At 36.9% G+C, this 20279-nt stretch overlaps 1 protein-coding gene across 1 annotated transcript in view; it reads right to left on the bottom strand.

Moving 5' to 3' along the window:
- Window positions 1-20279, bottom strand: part of LOC123531345 (mucin-16-like) — a 155823-nt gene that overhangs the window by 55982 nt on the left and 79562 nt on the right. Inside the window, 10 exon segments of the mRNA XM_053518371.1 lie at window positions 52-2801; window positions 4976-5093; window positions 5771-6222; window positions 6914-7034; window positions 10059-11051; window positions 11054-11865; window positions 14367-14492; window positions 16328-16387; window positions 17881-17989; window positions 19871-19971. Of these exon segments, the coding sequence (XP_053374346.1) occupies window positions 52-2801; window positions 4976-5093; window positions 5771-6222; window positions 6914-7034; window positions 10059-11051; window positions 11054-11865; window positions 14367-14492; window positions 16328-16387; window positions 17881-17989; window positions 19871-19971 (5642 nt within the window).

Below are 20279 nucleotides of genomic sequence, written 5' to 3'. Positions count from 1 at the left end.
ATAAATAATTGCAAACATTATCATATATGAAGAATAAATATAAAATTTTACCAGATCTCCGAATGTCTGCTCTGTCCCATTCTCAAACGATAAGAATAACTCATAATTGACGGTCCCATTCTCCTCTGTCAACAATGCAAGATTTGTCAAAACACTTGCGCTCAGTCCAACAGTCACAGTAACTGGAGCCTGTACATCTATTTTCATGTAACCAGTGACATCTGGCCTTAAATTCTTTGTGTTCTTGCCGTTTTTAGTTAAATCGTTACCTGATTGGTCTTCAACTACTATATACTCATCATAAATGTATGTAATATTTTCTGGATTTGTTGTGTTCATTCCTTCATCAACACATGGTGAAAAAGTAGTGCTCGTTGCAGTGGTGAAAGTGGTAGTTGTTGGCGTTGTGGTAGTTGGTGTAGTGGTAGTTGTTTGCGTTGTCGTGGTTGGTGTAGTGGTAGTGGTTGGTGTGGTGGTAGTTGTTGGTGTTGTCGTGGTTGTTGTAGTGGGAGTTGTTGGTGTTGTAGAAGTTGGTGTAGTGGTAGTTGTTTTAGTGGTAGTGGTTGGTGTAGTGGTAGTTGTTGGTGTTGTAGTAGTTGGTGTAGTGGTAGTTGTTGGTGTTGTGGTAGTTTGTGTAGTGGTAGTGGTTGGTGTATTGGTAGTTGTTGGTGTAGTAGTAGTTGGTGTAGTGGTAGTTGTTGGCGTTGTGGTATATTGTGTAGTGGTAGTTGTTGGTGTGGTGGTAGTTGTTGAAGTTGGTGTAGTGGTAGTTGTTGGTGTTGTAGAAGTTGGTGTTGTGGTAGTTGTTGGTGTAGTGGTAGTTGGTGTAGTGGTAGTTGTTGGTGTTGTAGTAGTTGGTGTAGTGGTAGTTGTTGGTGTTGTGGTAGTTGGTGTAGTGGTAGTGGTTGGTGTATTGGTAGTTGTTGGTGTAGTAGTAGTTGGTGTAGTGGTAGTTGTTGGTGTTGTGGTATATTGTGTAGTGGTAGTTGTTGGTGTGGTGGTAGTTGTTGGTGTGGTGGTAGTTTTTGAAGTTGGTGTTGTGGTAGTTGTTGGTGTTGTGGTAGTTGTTGGTGTTGTGGTAGTTGGTGTAGTGGTAGTGGTTGGTGTAGTGGTAGTTGTTGGTGTTGTAGTAGTTGGTGTAGTGGTAGTTGTTGGTGTTGTGGTAGTGGTTGGTGTAGTGGTAGTTGTTGGCGTTGTAGTAGTTAGTGTAGTGGTAGTTGTTGGCGTTGTGGTAGATGGTGTAGTGGTAGTCGTTGGTGTGGTGGTAGTTGTTGGTGTTGTAGAAGTTGGTGTAGTGGTAGTGGTTGGTGTAGTGGTAGTTGTTGGCGTTGTCGTGGTTTGTGTAGTGGTAGTTGTTGGTGTAGTGGTAGTTGTTGGCGTTGTGGTAGATGGTGTAGTGGTAGTGGTTGGTGTAGTGGTAGTTGGTGTAGTGGTAGTGGTTGGTGTAGTGGTAGTTGTTGGTGTTGTAGTAGTTGGTGTAGTGGTAGTTGTTGGTGTTGTGGTAGTGGTTGGTGTAGTGGTAGTTGTTGGCGTTGTAGTAGTTAGTGTAGTGGTAGTTGTTGGCGTTGTGGTAGATGGTGTAGTGGTAGTCGTTGGTGTGGTGGTAGTTGTTGGTGTTGTAGAAGTTGGTGTAGTGGTAGTGGTTGGTGTAGTGGTAGTTGTTGGCGTTGTCGTGGTTTGTGTAGTGGTAGTTGTTGGCGTTGTCGTGGTTGGTGTAGTGGTAGTTGTTGGCGTTGTCGTGGTTTGTGTAGTGGTAGTTGTTGGCGTTGTCGTGGTTTGTGTAGTGGTAGTTGTTGGCGTTGTCGTGGTTGGTGTAGTGGTAGTTGTTGGTGTAGTGATAGTTGTTGGTGTTGTAGTAGTTAGTGTAGTGGTAGTTGTTGGTGTTGTAGTAGTTAGTGTAGTGGTAGTTGTTGGTGTAGTGGTAGTTGGTGTAGTGGTAGTGGTTGGTGTAGTGGTAGTTGTTGGTGTTGTAGTAGTTGGTGTAGTGGTAGTGGTTGGTGTAGTGGTAGTTGTTGGCGTTGTAGTAGTTAGTGTAGTGGTAGTTGTTGGCGTTGTGGTAGATGGTGTAGTGGTAGTCGTTGGTGTGGTGGTAGTTGTTGGTGTTGTAGAAGTTGGTGTAGTGGTAGTGGTTGGTGTAGTGGTAGTTGTTGGCGTTGTCGTGGTTTGTGTAGTGGTAGTTGTTGGCGTTGTCGTGGTTGGTGTAGTGGTAGTTGTTGGTGTAGTGGTAGTTGTTGGTGTTGTAGTAGTTAGTGTAGTGGTAGTTGTTGGCGTTGTGGTAGATGGTGTAGTGGTAGTCGTTGGTGTGGTGGTAGTTGTTGGTGTTGTAGAAGTTGGTGTAGTGGTAGTTGTTGGCGTGGTCGTTGTTAGTGTAGTGGTAATGGTTGGTGTAGTGGTAGTGGTTCGTGTTGTAGTGGTTGTTGGTGTTGTAGTGGTTGTTGGAGTTGTAGTAGTTGTTGGTGTTGTAGACGGTGTTGTTGTTGGTGTTGTTGTGGTTGTTGGTGTTGTAGACGGTGTTGTTGTTGGTGTTGTAGTGGTTGTTGGTGTTGTAGTGGTTGTCGATGTTGTAGTGGTCGGTGTTGTAGCAGTTGTCGGTGTTGTAGTAGTTGTCGGTGTTGTAGTAGTTGTCGGTGTTGTAGTCGTTGATGGTGTTGTAGTCGTTGTCGGTGTTGTAGTAGTTGTTGGTGTTGTAGTGGATATTGTTGTTGTTGATGTGGTCGTTGGTGTTATTGTTGTCGTTGGTGTTGTACTGGTTGTTGAAGTCGATACTGAGGTTGTACTTGTCACAGGCGGTTCTTCTGTAACTGTGTTTAATGAAGAAATATACATTGCAATAAATCATCTTGTCTGGAAGCAATCAAATAATGTCCTGATTTCCTTACTGACATTTATATGATTGATTACAAAAATCATTCCCCATAAAGTATATAAAATGATACTGACTGATTAATCAACTTTCAGTAATTATGCGATAAAACAGAGGTGTCGGTTTTATTAGGGTTTGCGTAGTGTAGCACTCATTATTTATTTCAATAAGCATATCAGGTTAAAAATTTAATACACAGCTTCGCCGTATACGTTAGTAATGTTGTTGCAAAATTAAATCTGGAGGTTTAAGTGAGCAACTCGAATAACATTTTTTAAACTGTTCAGCATGCTTGTTATTACCTTTATGATTTTCTATACGTAGGCCTTTATATAATTAGTTATATGTTTTTCTATACGTTGGTGATAGAATTTTCTATACGTTAGAGTATATGTTATTACTTTCTGGTGTTTTGTGTTGGCGTATATTATAATTATGATGCTCTACACGCAGGCGTTTATGTTAATGCTCATATGTTCCTCTTTACGTTTGCGTATATGTTATTACTTACATTATTTTCTATGCTCTTGTGTATATATTATTACTCATAGGATTTTCTATAACGTATGCGTACATATACATATACCTCAATCTCTGTTTCAATTCATTTTATGTGCCTTATACTGGCAAATATTGTCTCTTACTTGCATTTGTATTTTTGTTGTGCTGATAAAATTATACCATTTTTATCCCGCTATATTTGAGTTATGCTGGATAAATAGTTTTCCAGTTATGTTGACATACTTTTAGTGATTCTGCCGATTCTCATGCCGCCGTGACGTAGAATCTACTTACTTTTATATATTTATGATATTCATACAAAACACAGTGATTTAGAAGTGGCGAAATCTAGAACAGATTCTATTTTCTTTTAATGGAAAAGCTATTTTCTGCATAATTATTATCTGTAATTATATGCCCCCTACTGTGAAAGAAAAAACTTATTTTGCAGTATTGCATATAACGTTATATTTCTAAAAATACTAAATCCGTTGCCACTGAAAGTCTATTTTAAACATTTGAAAACTGAATGGTTCCTATAATGAGTACACTAAACCATAAGCTACCTTATCATAATCAATTTTCGGTAATTTAAATGCTTGAAGAAGTTTATATTGAGGCCCGTATTCATCAACGTTTAACTTCTGAAACCTGAACTTAAAAACAGAAACAACTTTGTCTAAAGCATATTTAGATTGCCGAAATTTTACTTTATCATTCATTAGCAGCAAAATGAATATTCCTGTATATTTCCTTGCAATCTTTCCGTATAAGACAGTGTCAGGGCAGACTGAAAATTTAGCATTTTATAGTCTAAGTTTCAAACTCAGAGATCTTCTAAAACTTGTGTGTTCTGCGAAATCATGTTACAAAAAAGTCACAATACATTTGTTTTCATTTGACATCAAACATACAATAAAATACTAGATCTTACCATAATAATTAAATGTTATAAAACATTTGATATATATGCATGATAACGGGCCACTCCATGAGAAAACCTATATTAGTGGCATGGTACAATGAGTGCATAATAAATAGTTTGAAATACATGTACTGTAAATTCTAACATGATCAGCAAATAACCTACATACATATACAGCAAAATCTATCTCGGGATATTCTGCAATAAACCACTCGCGTGCAATGACGTCATCCGATCCAGGTGCGTAGCACGGTCGTAAAAGCAGTTACCATTTTTTCTAACACTGTTTATACTAGTATGTCGTGTTAGAATCGAAATAATGAGTTCCCAGGTGTGATTTATCGTAGAATAACCCGAGTTTTTCGTTCTTATGCGAAACAATATATCACTAAGGCCTACGTGATATATTCTTACGCATAAGAACTCAAAGCTCGGGTTATTCTACGATAAATCACACCTGGGAACTTATAATTTCTTAAATAACTTCTTATGTTCATCCAGAAAATAGAAACTACAATATTGTTTTAAAGTTATCCAAGACAAAACAAATTCTACGATATTTTACAATTTAATGATATTAATAATGCCATAACAACCGAAATACAAAACACCTACGTTAGATCTATGTACCATAAGAAGATGTAGTTTTATTGCTGAAAGGCCCGTCATGAAACAAATATACATACTGTTAAAGCACCCAATAATGCTTAGCTTGATATCAATTGGCGGCACATAATCCGTGAGGGTGAAATTCACATTTTGGACGTTATCCTGATTAATCGGGACAACTTCGGTATCATTATGCTGAAAGAATACAAAAAAGAACATAAAATTTCAAATATCAGATTTTTAAAGACTCACCACGACCTTCATTTTTCCTATATGAACTTCGTGTCAATCATTTTGAAAGATCTAACATTTTTGTAACACAGCTAGATCTATACTGGATCTACTTATGACAGGCTGAAAATTTATTAGTTACTTCATCTTCACAACTTCATCTACTAATACGTTGCTTTCACTCCGTGAATCACTATTTGGTATTTTTTGAAACTGAATTAATATCATATACACTGTAGAAACAAATTGTGGTCTAAATTTAAATACATATATAAAGATCTGTGTGTGTGTATATATATATATATATATATATATATATATATATATATATATATATATATCAAATTGTGGTCTAAATTTAAATACATATATAAAGATCTGTGTATATATATATATTAATGTATGCCTGTGTAAATGATGTAAATGACCGACACTATACACAAATACATAGAGTAAAACAATTAGAAAAACAAATAAAGGAACACGGGGGCATACCGCCTGTGAATGATCGGTGGCAAAAACATCACTGAAGAGTTGTAACCGATAAATGATGTGCACCAAGCCTTACTCTTATGCCCTATCATGTGTTCAAAAGTTACCCAAACTTTATTCATGTGTGTATATAAATGAGAGAAACATACCAAATCTCCAAATGGCTTCACTGTTCCATTCTCATACGACAAAACGACCTCATATTTGACGGTTCCATCGCCTGTCCATGTCATCAACGTTATACTTGTCAAAACATTAGCTATCATATCAACAGACAAAACAACTGGAGCGTTTTCTGTTATTGTCATAAAATTGCTTTCATCAGGTCTTAAATGTTTTTTTAATTTGCCGTTTTCAGTTAAATCGTTACCAGATATGTCTGTAACTTCTATTTGTTGATCAGAAATGTAAGTGGTATTTGAAGTTGTTGTGTTCATCCCTTCGTCAACACATGGAGAACTGGTCGTAGTGCTTGGGGTAGGAGTAGCTGTTGATATTGTTGTAGCTGTCGTTGTTGTAGGGAATGTAGGCGGTGTTGGTGTTGTTGTAGTAGCCGTTGTTGGGGTCGTAGCTGATGGTACTGGGGTTGAAGTAGGTAGAGCTGTGTAGGAGAAGTACAACATTTGGCATGTAACATCACAGAAAATCTAGCTCAGACATAAAAATCTTTAAAAGTAGTGTTTGATACTGCGGCAGCTCGCTCATACATTACACTGTATTACACACGCTTACATACAGACATTTAAAGGCTCATAATGCCTTTACTGATAATGTGGCTGCCACAATTTTTGTTATGAACTGGTAATATATTAATTACTTGTTAAATCTTATTTTCGATAGGTTTGGATATTGATTAACAGGGCAGACAATTTTATTGAACCCATTGTTTCTTTTATCTGCCTTATTGCTCTTACGCCATTTGTTCATATGCAGTAATGAAAGTAGCCTTTTTCTGACCATATTATTATGAATAACATCTAAATAGACACATGATTCATTTGTTTTAAACATACAATTTAAGGCCTTAGGGAACTTTAAACAGTTAAACATAACTTCATTTGCAACACTGTGTATTTGGTCTAAGTTTGTAGATATTACACGGGAATTTTTTTAAAGACTTGCTTAAAGAAACTGATATTTTTACTGATTATAGCAATGAAATAGAGGCTTTCTAGCAGGACATTTAGATGAACATAATACTCCGTTAAACTATGACTATGAATCTAACTCATTTAGAACATTCTTGATCTTTACTAGAAATACATGAAAAAGTTAGATTTTATTTTATATACCTTTGAAACATCCATGTATACTCAGTTCGTCAATGTATATTGGCGCTTCATACTCCTCAATAAAAATTTCCACTGTTGCAACATTATCTTCGTTAAAGAAAGCAGTGCTGGAAGCATTGTACTGCAATATAAATAGAAACGAATAAAATGTTGCGGAAATCTGTAACATCTTTCTTATCACTGCATACATTATTGCAGAAATGCGTTTATTTTCCGATTTCGACTATATTTTGAAAGATATTTAAAATGCTGATATACACAAGTTATATAAACGGACTGTGTCGTGGTTTGTTGATTCTAATTTTTACCAAACCAAGGGGGGAATCCTCACCCACAAGTGATCTATATTTGTTTTAAGTTTATTGAAGATCCATCAATCGGTTAATTTTTAAACAATTAAAGGTGAATCACCCTTCAGTGATCTACATTTGTATCAAATTTCATGAAGATGCATCCATGGATTACTTTGTCATGTGGGACTTTATGAATTGTAAAATAATTAAAGGGCAATAACACTAGTTACTGAAATGCTCCCGACAAAAGTCGCTCGTGCACCGTCGACCTACAATGAATTACCTTTGTATTAAGTTTAATGAAGATCTGTTTATAGGTTACTTATTTACTGCAAAATACTTATAATTCTTACCAAACCAAGGGGAAACACTGCTTTTAGTGACTTAATGGAGATAGTACTAAAACTGAGCAAAGCACATATGCTAATTCATAATTGTGTGAAGACTGTGAAATACTTTCTGAATTATATGCACATTTTTTTTGTCTACAAAATCAAGGGCAAATCTCTGATTTTACTAGGTCAAGTGAGATAATTCTATTTGTCAGCAAAACATATGTGCAAACTAATGAACACGTAAGATTTGATGATTCTATCTAAACTACTTTTTGAACTAACAGCATTTTATTTTTCATTTTTTACCTAATCAATGGTGGGAAACTTTTATAGGTCAAGGTATATAACACTATCTGCGAACAAAGGCCGTGTACTAATAGTAATTAATCAATAAGCATGTGAGGTTTGGTGATTCTACCTAAAATACTTCTTTTGAATTATAAGCATTATTAATATTTTTACCAAACCAAGGGGTCAATTGGGGGGATAACACTTCCTGTAAATAAAGGCCACGTACTAATCAACAATTACGTGAGGTTTGGTGATTCTATCTATAATACGTTTTAAATTAAAAACATTTTCAATATTTTTTTAAACAAATCAAGGAGTAAACTTTGCTTTTTCAATGGGTCAAGGGAGATAACACTACCTGTAAGCAAATACCATGTGCTGATTAATAATCATGTAAGGTTTAGTGATTCTTACGAAAGTAAGTACTATCTTTGGTCTTTGACGGAAATACTCATTGATGTTTCATCCAGAAACGAGAAGAAAAAAACCCAGAGATATTGTATAATATACAAGCTGTATATGGCGCTGTTTCATGAAAACACGTTCAAAGGTGGATTATGTACAAAGGCAGCCACTCAGGGCGTCAGTTCATCCTATACTAAAGAGATAGTAAAAGCCACCCCTACCTCCACTTCAGAATAGAGAGAGAGAGAGAGAGAGCGGGGGGGGGGGGGGGGGGGGGTCCACTAGATACAGACCCCTTGGCCTATAGAAAGTTTGGTTACTTAACATACCCGATGTGAAGCACCGATACATGCGACTGGCCTTTTAGTTAAATAAGCATCTTTGTGGATAAAATACAGTCAGTGAACTGTCATATTAAGTAAGCGAGCACACTCTTGCAGAAATAAATACAAAAATGTATAATACTCGTATTAATCCATAGATACAGCGCTGAATGATTTAATTGAAATGAGATAAGAGAGCAAAGTCAGGAATAATTGAAATCTTAACTTAAACAGTCCTAAAATAATCACGCTGAAATGAATCAATAAAACAAAGCCTTGAATGACGGAAATATCCAATCCATTTTTTAAGGTAACATTTGTTGCTGAGATACGTTCAATTAGTAACCAAGCTTTTCCAAAATGTATTGTAATACACAATTCATATATAAAGTTAAAAGGAAAGTAGAGCTTTAGATAACGATGATTCATACCCACTGCCATTGTACCGAAATGATAATTCTGGGTTTTGTGTGCTCTGTTTAGTGTCTGAATATTTTTTGACATAAGGAAGCAAACTTGTAATGTTGATTGACAAATTTAACTCGTTTCTTTTTATGATATTTCGGCATTGTAATTTATCCGGGCAGATATGCCGATACACATTATCAAACGGATATTGCCGAAACACATCACAGAACGGACATGCCGAAACACATCATTAAACGGACATGCCAAAACACATTATCGAACGGACATGCCGAAACACATCATTAAACGGACATGCCGAAACACATCATTATACGCACATGCCGAAACACATTATCGAACGGACATGCCGAAACACATCATTGAACGGACATGCCGAAACACATCATTAAACGGACATGCCGAAACACATTATCGAACGGATATTTCCGAAACACATTATTGAAGGGATATTGCCGAAACACATCATTAAACGGACATGCCAAAACACATTATCGAACGGAGATGCCGAAACACATCATTAATCGGACATGCTGAAAAACATTATCGAACGGACATGCCGAAACACATCATTGAACGGACATGCCGAAACACATCACTAAACGGACATGCTGAAACACATTATCGAACGGACCTGCCGAAACACATCATTGAACGGACATGCCGAAACACATCATTAAACGGACATGCCGAAACACATTATCGAACGGATATTGCCGAAACACGTTATTGAAGGGATATTGCCGAAACACATTCTCAAACGAATATGCTAAAACACATTATCAAACGAATCTGCCAAAACACATTATTGAAAGGATATTGCTGAAACACATTATCAAACGAATATGCCAAAACACATTATCAAACGAATATGCCAAAACACATTATTGAAGGGATATTGCCGAAACATATTATCAAACAAATATGCCAAAACACGTTATCAAAGGAATATGCCAAAACACATTATCAAACGAATATGCCAAATCACATTACTGAACGGGTATTGCCGAATGTCATAATGGATCCGCTACCTGAAAGACTATTTTTCAAAACAGTAATGTGTCATATTCACCTGGTCTGTGTATGGTCCCGCTGTTCCATTGTCATATATTAACTTCACCTTGTATTTGAAGTCTACAGTGTTACTGGCAGTCACCAGTGTTAGATTCACAAGTGTTCTTGTCCTCACGTTGACTGACATTATCACTGGGCTTGGCGTTGCTATTTTAAACGTTTCATTAGAACCAGGTCTCAGGGACGACTTTGAAGATTCGTTTGTTATTAAGTCAACACCATCTTCATTAGTAACATTTATTTGCTTGTCATATATCTTTGTTACTTTACTTTCAGATTCATACATTCCTTCGACAATCTTGCATGTACTTGTTGGTGTTGTAGTGGTTGTTGGTGTTGTAGAGGTTGTCGGTGCTGTAGTGGTTGTTGGCGATGTAGTTGTTGTTGGTGTTGTAGTGGTTGTTGGTGTTGTAGTAGTTGTCGGTGTTGTAGTGGTTGTTGGCGATGTAGTTGTTGTTGGTGTTGTAGTGGTTGTCGGTGTTGTAGTGGTTGTTGGCGATGTAGTTGTTGTCGGTGTTGTAGTGGTTGTTGGTGTTGTAGTAGTTGTTGTCGGTGTTGTAGCGGTTGTCGGTGCTGTAGTGGTTGTTGGCGATGTAGTTGTTGTTGGTGTTGTAGTGGTTGTTGGCGATGTAGTTGTTGTCGGTGTTGTAGTGGTTGTTGGTGTTGTAGTAGTTGTCGGTGTTGTAGTAGTTGTCGGTGTTGTTTTGGTTGTTGATGTTGTATAGATTGTTGGTGTCGTAGTGGTTGTTGGTGTTGTAGTGGTTATTGGTGTTGTTGTGGTGGTTATTGGTGTTGGTGTTGTAGTGGTTGTTGGTGTTGTGGTAGTTGTTGGTGTTGTAGTGGTTGATTGTGTTGTAGTGGTTGTCGGTGTTGTAGCGGTTGTTGGTGTTGGTGTTGTGCTGGTTGTTGGTGCTGTAGTGGTTGTTGGTGTTGTGGTGGTTGATGATGTTGTAGTGGTTGTTGGTGTTGTAGTGGTTGTTGGTGTTGGTTGTTGGTGTTTGTAGTGGTGGTTGTTGGTGTTGTGGTGGTTGTCAGTGTTGTAGTAGTTGATGGTGTTGTGGTTGTTGTTGGTGTTGGTGTGGTTGTTGGTGTTGTGGTGGTTGTTGGTGTTGTGGTGGTTGTCAGTGTTGTAGTAGTTGATGGTGTTGAGGTTGTTGTTGGTGTTGTGGTGGTTGTTGGTGTGGTTGTTGGTGTTGTGGTGGTTGATGATGATGTAGTGGTTGTTGGTGTTGTGGTGGTTGTCAGTGTTGTAGTGGTTGATGGTGTTGTGGTGGTTGGTGGTGTTGTGGTGGTTGATTGTGTTGTAGTGGTTGTTGGTGTTGTTGTGGTTGTTGTTGGTGTTGTAGTGGTTGTTGGTGTTGTGGTGGTTGTTGGTGTTGTGGTGGTTGTTGGTGTTGTGGTGGTTGTTGGTGTTGTAGAAGTTGATGGTGTTGTAGTGGTTGTTGGTGGTGTGGTGGTTAATGGTGTTGTGGTGGTTGTTGGTGTTGTAGTGGTTGTTGGTGTTGTGGAAGTTGATGGTGTTGTAGTGGTTGTTTGTGTTGTGGTGGTTGTCAGTGTTGTAGTGGTTGGTGGTGTTATAGTGGTTGTTGGTGTTGCCGTTGTTGTTGGAGTTGTATAGCTTGTTGGTGTTGTAGTGGTTGTCAGTGTTGAAGTGGTTGATGTTGTTGTCGAGATTGTCGGTGTTGTTGTCGTTGTCGGTGTTGTAGTGGTTGGAGTTGTAGTGGTTTCTGGAGATGAAGTGACTGTTGGTGTTGAGGTGGTTGTTGGAGTTGTGACGGTTGTATTAGTAGTTGGTGTTGTTGTTGCTGGAGGTATACATTATTTCTGTTAATATCAATACTTTTTCAGTTGCTCTAGTATTACTTGAACACTTTCTTTTTATACTATATTCTTTGAATAAATGAGATACCTACATTAATTAGTTTAAAAACCATGGCCAATACTAAATCTACCTTTAATGTCACTAAAAAGTTATCTGCTATCTGTCTCATGGAAATATTACACATTACCATTTAACACCTAGACTGATATTATTCAGAAACAAATGTGTTAGTTAGTTTACATTTGCTTTTAGGTATGAAAGATATAAGCGTGTTTAAAGCCCGTTGAGGAGGAGGCTATAAATATTCCAATCACATCCATGTATTACCAAACGCATCTTATTAAACCGTGACTAGTTGCTGTCTATACTTTAAAATGTACTTCTCAAAGTTTTATTGTTATATCATATATCAACAGTTATTTTTTCTTATCGCACCACTGATGCAAACTTATGAAGTTATAAAGCTTTCAGAAAGCAAAAGCAATTAATAGCAAGCGTTGATACGTCGCAATATCATATCACAATATATGTTTTTCTAGAGAGACGTCCAGCAAAAGAGTTCCCCCAAGCGGTGCAATATACGTCCGACAGGATATAATATCAGATGAAGACGAAAGCAAAATTTAAATATAATCTGAAAAGTAGATCTCTCGAAGCACCGAGAACAAAACAAAGAGTGAAAATTGCAGACTCGGATTGATTGAGTCTGTTCATGAGCAGTAATGGAAAATGCAGCACTGCCATTTCCCCCTAGCACCGGTTTAAGTAGTATTGAATCTTCAAATCTAAACGAGTTGAAATCAATGATCCCGAAGGACCAGAAAACATAACAGAACTGAGATGAAGTCGGGGCGACTTTTTACGACCGCCACACAGCACTTAACACCCGCTATTGTGAAGTAAATATTTTTGTGGGAGGTGTAATGAAGAGGGACGGGAAAGCAAGATGTGTGTGCGTGCATGCGTGTTTGCGTATGTGTGAACGTTGAAAGAAAACTAAAGGGCAAGAAACTATATATAGTTTTTGGGGTGGGGCTGGGGAAGTGCAGGGCGGGAGGGCGGTGGATTAATGGTAGTTGTAATGTAGACTGGTGCAGTCTGCACATTGCCTCATCACCTCTTGCCTATATTCCAAGTGTTAATGCCTTTAATCGGATTCAGTGCTGTTATATGTTCTGGTCCTTTAGGATCATGGAGTGCATTCAGTGGACGTGCAATAGAGTTCTGCTTAAGGCGGTGCTAGGGGGCGTGAGAGGTGTTGCACATTTAATTACCTCTCATGAAAGACTCAAACAAACCAAGTCTGGTATTCTTGCTTTCTTTTCTTCCAAAGGATCTTTTTACAGATATTATTTAATACCTTTTTAAGTTATGATCTGGTCAAGAAATATTATGGACAGACTTGACACTGTTTTGCCCTTGACCTATGACCTAAAACCCTGGTAAATGCACTCTACACATAGCCTCATCACCATCTACCTACATTTCAAGTTTGAAGTAAGTCCATACCTTGAATTGTTAATAAGTTATGCTCCGGACACTAAATATGACGGACAGATTTGAAATTGAGCTTAATTTTTGACCTTGACATTTGACCTACAGACACGGTTCATGTGCTCTGCACATCATTGCATCGCCACCTACGTCATGCAAAGTTTGAAGTCAATACTTTGCATGGTAATTTAGTTATGCTACGTATACGAAATATGATGGGCAGTTTTAACCTTTGAGCTCAATTTTTGACCTTGGACTTTGACCTACAGAGCCGGTTTAAGCGCTCTGCACATTGTCTCACGACCATCTACCTATTCGCCAAATTTAAAGTCAATATAAAATTATGCTCCGGACACGAATTATGACAGACGGACAGACGGACGGACAGACGCTCGCGCTACTACATAATACGTCCGATTTTTCAAAACGGGCATATAAAAATGCACGAATCATGATGTGACGTATGTAGAAAATACTAGCAAATCGAGCGTTGAAACCTGTAGAATGTTCAGCCTTTAGTTAGCATTATAGTCAAGATATGTAGGAACTATATGTTGAAACTACGTTTATGAAACAAGCTTAAGTATTCAACTGAGAAATGTTAATGATCTCTCCACAATGTGTGCATCTTAACAAGTTGTAAGGGGTAGGCAAGTTTCGAAAATACTTCCGACAGCTAAGTTAATCTTTCATAGCCTAAAAGAATTTTAAAATATCTGGGATAGTGTTCTTAACCTTTAATGGATAAGTGAAATAGGCTTAACGGAACTGAGAATTACTAATAAATCCTAACGCATCTTCAATGAACATGGAAATTGAAAACTACCTACTCTTAGCTCTTCTGCAGTGACTAGGGAACAACTTAACCACAATTTGAAAATTCAATGACAGGAGAAATAGTATAAAAGGAATTTGAAAAATAGATACGACAGTCTATTGCCCTTCAATAGACAGGGATAATATATTAAACGGAATTTAAAATATACATACTACAGCCATCTTCATCAACGCACGGAATACAATCGCACTTGCCATCACATTTTTTCTGCGGTTCGATACAAGTTCCGTCAGTACATTGATACAAGCCCTCCAAACAAGGTGTTGTAGGTGTTGTTCCTGTGTAATAGACAATTTAAAGGTGCATTATCGGACTTAGGTATCACTGTTTTCCACCAAGAGCCACGTTAGATATGCACACCATCCCCCGTCGAGGCAAATGTCTTGTGTAAAAGGTGGCCATAAGGGGAAGGGGGAGTTTTAAATAATGAATTCAATGCGTGTAAGTTAGAGACGATAAAGTGTTATTAAGAACTATTGTGTTCAATATATGTGCAATAGGTATGGCTGAAACACATTGCAATTCCTTACCTATTCGTCATAAAACTCGTGAAAGTTAAATGAATTCCTATCAAAAGTTTCTTAAGCATTTAGTTTATGTCAATTATTTAAGAGTTATAGTTCTTGTACACTGCTCTTTCTGTCAGTATTATCTGCCGGTATGAAATAATTCAACAACATCAGTTGTTTTTTTGAGTTTCAGACGTGTTACGAGTAAATTAAGTAAATTGTGCGTGCGTGCGTGTGTTTGTGTTCTTGTTCTTTTTCATCATTTTTTCAGTCATATAAACGACGGTCTTTATTTGTAGCAGTAAGCACAATGCCCTACGTTATACACGTGACATGATAGCCCACCCAGTCACATTATACTGACAACTGACCAGTCCCGGTACTTTCCTCTTAATGCTGAGCCCAAACCGAGGAAGTTACTAGTACCATTTTACACATCTTAAAACGCGACCAGGGAGCGAACGGACTTCCCGCACTTGAAGCGGGCACTCTACCAACAGGCTTCCAAGGCAATTAAAATAAAGGCAGATGCTGAAACAGTAAGCATGGTAGAGTAATGGGGAGGGAGGGAGTTGAATTTTACGGCGATTCAACACAAGAAGGTCATAAATCGCCGTGATATTTTCTTACTTAGATAATTTCGAACCCGATTATCTTCATTCAAAATCCGACAAAAAAGATTTCGAAATTTTAGTTGCTAAAAGTAAAATTGTTTGAAAAAAATGAACATTCAGAGCGGAAAGATGTTTACAAGAAACGATGCGGGTCAAATTATCTTTTTATGGAGTCAGTGCATGAGTAAATCTCTTCGGGGATTTATGTTAAATATATGCGTTAAAGGTACACATGCCTGAAAACCAGAAAAAAATAATTCTATAATTAACCGCCTATAATTGTGAACACTGTCTAAATGTTTAAAGAGTCATACTAAAATTGTTGCGATTCCATACATGTATGTGCAATACTAGTAGTAGGAAATCAATTTACTTAATGGCTTTATCTGAGTTGCAGGTAAAAACTTCATTCATAGTTTATATGGTATACGTGTCTCACTACACTCTGTGTATTTTGACTTAACAACAAAAATGAAATCCTGCATGTAAGCGTATCCGACTGCAGCCTCTAAATCTGAAACTATCTTGATAAATTTGTACGGCTGGCAAGCTTCAGCATTATAATAGAAAAATATAGTTTTGATTTAACCTTTCGCCCGCTGTCGGCAAGTGATTCTGCCTTTACGACCAGTGCGAACCAAGATCACCCTGCACGTCCGTGAAGGCTGATCATGGTCTCCACTGTTTGCTTTTCAGTCAGTAAATTTTCACTGAACACCCCTTTAAATAGTCAATGGTACTGCCCAAATTGAATGATGGACCAATCCATTGTAGAAATATAGCAGGGTAAGGGCTAATGTAAATTACCAGTAATGACAACCGTCAACGTTTCTCGTGCAAATTCGGCATGGTTCGGTCGTTAATGTGGCCGGGGAACTCAATCGGGGGAATCTCAAAATCTTACAAAATTTAACAAATGCCAAATGCTATGGAAACACTGTAATACTTTAAGATTGATTAAGAAATTTTATGCATATATATCCAAAATACCTGATGTTGTTGATGTAAGGCTTGTAGTTGTAGATACAGTTGTCGAAGAAGTTGTCGTACCTGCAAGATCAAGTTTAAAATCGGGTCAAACCTGTATATAAGTCACTAAGTGAAGTCACATAAAATTGCCTTTCGTGGAGTCAGTTATTGCTTTAAAATTATTGGAAAAGAAGTACAACGGGAGATAACTTTTATCAAATAATATCAAAATATCTTCATCATTCTGTTCAATACTGAGAATGTGAAAAATGAGATGCAGTTAGAAAGGGAGATCATTCTGTATAAAAATGAGAAAAAGGACTTATCTTTCAATGTGTTATCCTTTCAGTGGGTACAAATTTATTCTTCAAATTTCAAATAATGCAAAAAAAAGGAAAAATACTTTTTATCATTATTCAGATCAGAGCTATGGTTATGGCGCAAGCCTTTCAGTTCCTCTTCACAATGTTATATTAGACTTTCTGCAGTAGATTTAATGTCTTTTTCTTAATATCAAAACTGTGAAAAAACAGCTACAATTAGAAAGGGAGACACTGGTGTATCAAAAATCATTCAGCATTATAGGACTGGTTACCTCAGCTTCCTGATGAGCCAAAAGCTTTATCTAAAGTTTCAATGTAATACCTCCATTGCTTTCAGATCTTTTTAAGGAAAATCATAATTTTGTCAATAACCACCCTGAAAATTCGAAAGGGAGTCCATTTTGTGAAGTCATCACAAAACACTGAGTTCATAAGGAACTTGACTTGAGGTGTGTATTCCACGTTCTGTGAAGATGCCTATGTTTTGTCACAGGATTAAAAAAAAAACACTTTCCGGATATTTTAGAAGCAATTTTGTCAAAATAAAGTTCAGAATTATCGGACCTTGTATATGAACTTGGCTTATTATTGAAGTTCAATGGAATGCCTTCATTGTTTTTTGTAGAAATTGACGATTCTGAATTATTTTTCTCGGTAATAAAGGAGAATAATTTTGTCAAAATGAAATGCAGAGTTATGGAAGTTGATACTAATATGTAAACTAACAATATGACCCTAAAAGTTTGTGTGAAGTTTATATCCACTTGTATTAGAGATGTTCAGAGAAAGTATTCTTAGTTAAAATGGGAGGTAATTTTATCAAAATAAAAGGCAGTTAAGGAAGTAGGCATGTAAATTTTCATTTTGGCCTCAAATGGTTGAGTGAAGTTACAACCAAATGCATAAATATGTTTCAGAAATATGGCAAGAAATGTCAATTTTGGGAAATTTACCAAGTGAATAAGGCAAGTAATTTTGTAAAAAAGAGTTATGGGACTAGGTATGTGAACTTGTATTATAATCCTTCAAATGTAAATTTTAACATGATATCTGTACTGGTTCCACAGAAGACACGGAACGTGACGGGACAGGGACAGAGTGATTCCTCTATAGCCCAAACACAGATTGGTGGGGTATAAAATATTCTCTAGACGTAAAGCTTCTACCTGCATCTTACAAAGTAACATATTGAGAAATGGTGGATCTAAGCAAAAAATAGAATAAAAACAAATGCAAGCAAAATAAACTTACTTTTGCAATTCATTTCATCGGATAGATCGTCACATTCAATGGTACCATTACACCTCTGATAGCAATTATTGTCATTTGGACATTTCATTTCAGGAGGATAACATTCAAACTGAAAAAGAAATATATTATATCTCAAATCAAGCGAGATTTACGATAACGTGGGTATAGTTCTATAGTTCTATGGTGCATTTATCAACTTTCGCCGGAAACTACTCCGCACCTCAACAATCGGACAAAAGTAGAAACGCGTTTTCTCCGCAGTGAAGAGCAATTTATCATGTGATTGATCAATTGATAAATAAAATTATATAAAGTAACACAATACTGGTTTTCACCTGATACTGAAATGATTATAATTTTTAAAGGCACAAACCTCTAGATCGTACGACAACAAAAAAGGGAATTTCTTTAGATATTAGAAAGTTATTGCAATATATCTTAAGGAGGCCTTGAAACTTGGTTACTGACAGATTTTAAGTTATGGAAGCATATATGAACTAATTGATTTTACTTGTTTTTCCATTCAAAATTGAGAAGTGTTTGCAACAGGGTACAGGAGGTAAACTGCATTAATTATAAAGCTTTATATTTACCGACCGTTAAGTACATGATACATTTACAAAGGAAATGAAAAACATTTTCCATTATTCCTAAAAGTTAGCAACAGAAGACTTCGGACAACAAGAAATGATATCACTGGACGATACACAATACTTGATATTCACAAGCCGAAAATTTATACTTAATTGTTTCTGGAGCTTGCTCTGGAGATTTGCTTTATTAATATTGCAGTTTATGGCTGCCAACTGCATTGTAAGAATATTTGTTAGTTACAATAGAAAACGCCGCGGACCAAAGGCTCGGTCTGATTGAGTCTGTTCATGGACTGTAGTAGAAATGCAAGCTAACACTGTGAAGATTGCAAATATTATATAGTATAAAGAAAGTGATTTCATACAAAAACACACCATATTAGAAAAGAAATAAGACAATTCAAAATGGCGAATCAATTGGGGCAGTTATTCTGAAATGTATGGCATAATTAATGGCTACACTTCTTAGAGAAATATTTACTCGATAATGCTTTTAAATAATGAAAGAACTACACTATCTGACAGAAAATGTGAATTCAGAGAACAAACTAGATGCCCGCGGGCAACATGTCGAGCCCGCCAGCTGTTCAAAGGACAAGGAGTTGCACATGACACCCTGTCTCATTGAGGCAAACATTTATGCCAAATGAAACATGATTGCAAAAAGTTACAATATAAGCTATTTACAGTAACAACAAAGGGAAGTAAATCTTTTAAAAAAAAATAAGTCCACAAAAATCCTTACAAATTGAAATAGGTCAAAATACACCTCAAAATTGGATGGATGTAACATGCATATTGTACTACAGAAAAGTGGTCTTGATTTTTCCCGGTAATAAAAAAGTTACAATATAAGCTATTTATAGTAACAACAAAGGGAAGTAATTCTAGGTTCTTGCACAAGGCACTCCGTCTCATGATGCATGAAAAAGAAATGCTCCGGACAAAGTCATTCTTGTATCTGACATTTGACCTCAATGTGTGACATTGACCTTAGACGTAGGGTCCTGGTTCTTGCGCATGACACTCCGTCACATAGTTGTGAACATTTGTCCCAAGTTACATCAAAATTTCTCTATGCATGAAGAAGAAATGCTCCGGACAGTCATTATTGAATTTAACCTTTGACTTCCAAGTGTGACCTTGACCTTTGAGATAGGAACCTGTGGTTTGCGCATGGCACTCCGTCTCACTGAGGTTAACAGTCATGCCAAATATAAACGAGATTGCTCCAAGCATGTCAAAGTTATGGTCCGGACAAACAAATCCGGACGGACGCACGCACGAACAGCCATTTACTATGTCTTCGCTTCCGCAAGCAGGCTCGACAAAAAATTAAATGTACATGATTGTCTAATTGTAAAATCCAATCTTATAGGAAGGAAGTAACTACATACAGGTGTTGTTGAAGATATTGTCGAGTACTCTGATGTTGTTGCTGTTGCTGTTGTTGTTGTTGAAAACGGTGTAGTGGTAGATGTGGTCGTCGTGCTTACCTCTTAATAAGGAAACAAAATACATGTAAGCCTCTGCGATGGAAAATTTACTTAACAACCATTATTGTTTTGAAATCAAACACATTTTAATCTTCATTTGCAAAAGTTAAAAAGCCAGAAAACATGTTGCTTAGAGAAATCAGACATCAGAATCGTATTTCTTTTAACGGTAATCATTTGTTCATAATCTGACAAGTATATTTTTACGCCGCCAGACAACAACAGTTTTAAGCCTAAAACTTGAAAAAAATAAAATCCGATTTGAGATAGAAAGTTAAACTTAGCTAATTTAAGACTAAAAGTTTGACAT

The sequence above is a fragment of the Mercenaria mercenaria genome, chromosome 11 (genome assembly GCF_021730395.1).
Source record: "Mercenaria mercenaria strain notata chromosome 11, MADL_Memer_1, whole genome shotgun sequence".
Classification (NCBI taxonomy): Eukaryota; Metazoa; Mollusca; class Bivalvia; order Venerida; family Veneridae; genus Mercenaria; species Mercenaria mercenaria.
The sequence above is the reverse complement of the archived record's forward strand: the minus strand, read 5'-3'. Positions and strand labels throughout refer to the sequence as shown.